At 39.9% G+C, this 3,537-nt stretch overlaps 1 protein-coding gene across 1 annotated transcript; it reads right to left on the reverse strand.

Annotated features, from left to right (window-relative positions):
• Positions 1–481: 481 nt before the first annotated feature.
• FA14DRAFT_140012 (uncharacterized protein) lies at positions 482–2,659 on the reverse strand (the record flags this gene model as incomplete). Its single annotated transcript, XM_025497086.1, has 2 exons — positions 1,985–2,659; positions 482–1,920 (listed from the first exon to the last, which is right to left on the reverse strand). Exons 1-2 carry the CDS (start codon positions 2,160–2,162, stop codon positions 482–484), a joined length of 1,617 nt encoding a protein of 538 aa, XP_025351650.1. The 5' UTR covers positions 2,163–2,659.
• Positions 2,660–3,537: the final 878 nt, after the last annotated feature.

The raw sequence follows: 3,537 nt of genomic DNA on the forward strand, positions 1-3,537 counted from the left end.
GGGCTCCATAATTGAACAATTATTTAAAGTCTTTCGAACGATACGTGCTTGATACATTTTGATAAAGAATTAGAAATTCTAGTCTAGATGTAGCAAGAGCGAACAATGCGTTCAGACGAACAGCAAAGCATTTCTCCATCTCATTTTAACAGTTCTCCACCACCTTTAAGAATCAAAACAGATTCAAATGATATAACAACATAAGCAGCCAAAGTTCGACATTATCATCATTCCTCCTTTCAACACCTTACTATTTCAAATCTTCTCCGGCCATATTTCCGAATCGATCCAAAAGAGGAACATCAACATAAAATCTTGAAATCAGAACACCCTTGCATACCTTTCTATCCACTTTTGACGAGCTCAATCAGACTGGATAAGTTTTTATACTCCGAAGATTAGACTCGATCTTTGCTCGATATATAACAAGCCTGCAAAAGCGCTAAAATGCTGGTTTGGCACAATTTTTTTTTTTTTTTTTTTAACCCTGTTTCCGTGTCTTCGTTGTCTCTCTCGAATATCGCAATCCGCAGGCGTTGCATAAACTTTTTTTTCCAGCCGGACCTCTTCGCCATTCTGGACTTTTTGTAGTTCCACACATCGAGCACTTCATTGTAGGTGAAATCATCTGACTTCTTTCTTCACTATCCTGTCCGGTGCCGTGTATTACTGCTAATATAGCATCGGTCATTGGGGAAAAGGTCGCAGCTTCATTTGTACGTGCGGACGAACTGGCTTGTACATCATCGTTCTGTGATGAATTAAAATCGGCAACTCGTTCTGAGTTTCGGTTAGAGGATGAACTTGCTGATGAGGTTTGTGAAAATGACTGGATTGGACGGAAATCAGAGGTCCAATCTTCTGGTTGTTGTTGCTGTCTTGAGCTCGATGCCCAGGTGAAGAAAGGAGATCCTTGGCCCTCATGCACTACGAGAGGATACATTTGCTTATATCGAACATCATCCTTTTCTAATCGATTAGGTTGATGTTCGGCAAAGTATTCTGCTTTTTCAACGAAGAAAAGTGCAAATTTAATTTCCCCGTGCAGAATGATTTTTACAAACAAGTCGAGGGCAAAACCATCCATATAAATGCTTGCTGCTGCTTGCAGTTGACTTTTACAAGCAGTCAGTCTTTGGTAATCCTCAAAATCATCATCCTGAAAATCTAATTGGTTCGTCAGGCGAGCAAAAGCGTCTGCAAAATAGCTGCCATCCCTATAAATTTCTGTACCGGATATGCTTGTAAAATGTTGCATTGACTCAAATAACCTTGGTGGCGGCCAGGAAAATAAAATGCTCTTCTGTGGATCATCTGTCAGAATTTGAAAGACAGTTTTTGGAAAGCCGCTTTGATGTCTTTCAATCGCACTTGATGATGGGGCGATGAATCGTACAGCCAAAATATGCTCCCATAACGTTTGACAATGCTGATCGTCAAATGCATCCAAAGGCGTTTCGCACCAGTTTGTCCATTGAGATTTATCCTGCTGATTATAATCTTGTTTAGATCTATCTTCAACAGCATGAAAGAAGCATAGTAACATTTCATCTCCGATCAATTCCATCCGGATATCGGTTAATTGATGATCTTCTTCTTTTGATTGTGTAAAAGTGGAAAAATCTAACTTTCGATCGTTAAGTGAAGAATGAACGTATTTACCCATCGATAAGACGCTTTTCATTGTACATTGAAGCACCTTTTTTTCGCTTCTACTACCCATTACGTATTGCAAGATGTTCGTTTCAATCCATTTGGCATCATTAGGATGAACTAAATCCAATGCACTTGTGCCCATAAGCGATTCTACGCTATAGCCCAATGATTCCTCCATAGTTGGATCAAGGTGGAGGAAGACCAAATTTGCTTTATTCAACATATTCCCAACATCCGCAGGTCGTGTAGATAGTACTGCCCAATCTATGAGGAGGAGATAGTTTGTTAACATTGTGCGAATCACATTAAATCATCTCTTCATACTTACAACATCGAACGCTTTCAGAAGGTGTTTTCTGTCTTCGCCTCTGCAGTGCCATACTCTTGCCTTTATTTTGATCTATAAAGCGCCTGTCAAGCTCAAGCGGAAAGGGTGACTTGATTTGATAATAGGGTTTAGCAATTGGTGCTTGCTGGCTTCCTCCTGATTCACCTGTTTGTTGCATGATGATTTCAATATCCTTGAAGAGCTTTTATGATTTTAGTCGTTTTTAAGATGATGAAGTTTATTCATCAAAACACGATCTGAATTCGACCGCGATAGAACACCAAAAACAGTTTTAGCAGCAAATCCAAAACTTGCTTTGCTTTTGTAGCTTTGCGGCTGCTCTTCCCCCTTGTGAGTGTCGATTTACCGGGCTATTCAAGCTTTAGATACTATCGCAATTGGATTGATTGCCTTTAGCGCGCAGCGCAGCGCACAAGTACGTCTTTCTCATCGTCAGGGCTTTGCATCCAATCATCTTTCGTCTAATGCGATGTCGTTTGCTTGATGATTCTTCTCTTTGCTCTCAAAATTGTCTTAATCTGCTCAGAAAAGGCTATAAACACGGAGCATAGGCGGTCAAAGACTGAAGAAAACAACTCATTGTCTTTGCGCATATTGACTTTGATGATAGAGTTCTCTGGTCACCTATTGCTTTGTTCAGAGATCATGTTGATATCTACCTGGTTGCAAGGAGAAGAAAAGACAATTGTTTTTCGGGTGCACGCGGCAAGCGGAATGGGTTTTCTACCTTTCCTCCGTAGCCTATGATTTCAATTCTGGTGTTCAGATTACCGTTCCGATCCTGCATATATGTAGAGTGAACTAAAGATCAAACGTTCTACCTTTTTATTTCAATTTTGACTGAATGCGGTGTTCCTTATTGTACAATATGCACTATTGAAAACTATTTTTTCTTTCTACGCCCGCCCCTTAGATATATTCATACGATAAAGGATGCAGCACATCAAGCATGTCTTACTCAAACGGATATACTAGAGATGGTGTACCAGAAATGATTCCCATTCTCTCCTTCATCGCCACGCATCTAAAGGGATACTTCACATATTGCAAGTAACAATACACACAATCCAGTTGCTTTGAAAAGAAAAATTGACGACATTCTAAGATGAACTGGGAACAATCTTATTAATCTAGCTATTTGGATATGCGATTCGACGAAAGTTGATCATGACACCAGCCGACACAATTTACGTTTTTCTTTTTGCGACCACCAGGAACAAAGCATCTTTGGTCGATTGCGACATATCTTGGCCTTGTGTTAGTGAGTATACAAACTCGCTCATCTCCTACTGGACCAGTTACCAACACTACATAAGAAACAAGGAACAAACTCGTTGAAAAAAAAGGCACTCCTCACCAAATGCAAACCCAATCTATTTGTCTTACTGTCTGATTTCTTCGAAAGTTTTTTTTTCAACACTACGTTTCGAATTATACCTCAAGTAAAAGGCAGCATTAAAATTCGTCCTCCCAGCCCCGATCATTACTTCTATGGCATATCGAATGGTACGAGTATGTCATGAAACGGTTGA

This window comes from Meira miltonrushii, assembly GCF_003144205.1.
Source record: "Meira miltonrushii strain MCA 3882 unplaced genomic scaffold FA14scaffold_9, whole genome shotgun sequence".
Taxonomy (NCBI): Eukaryota; Fungi; Basidiomycota; class Exobasidiomycetes; order Exobasidiales; family Brachybasidiaceae; genus Meira; species Meira miltonrushii.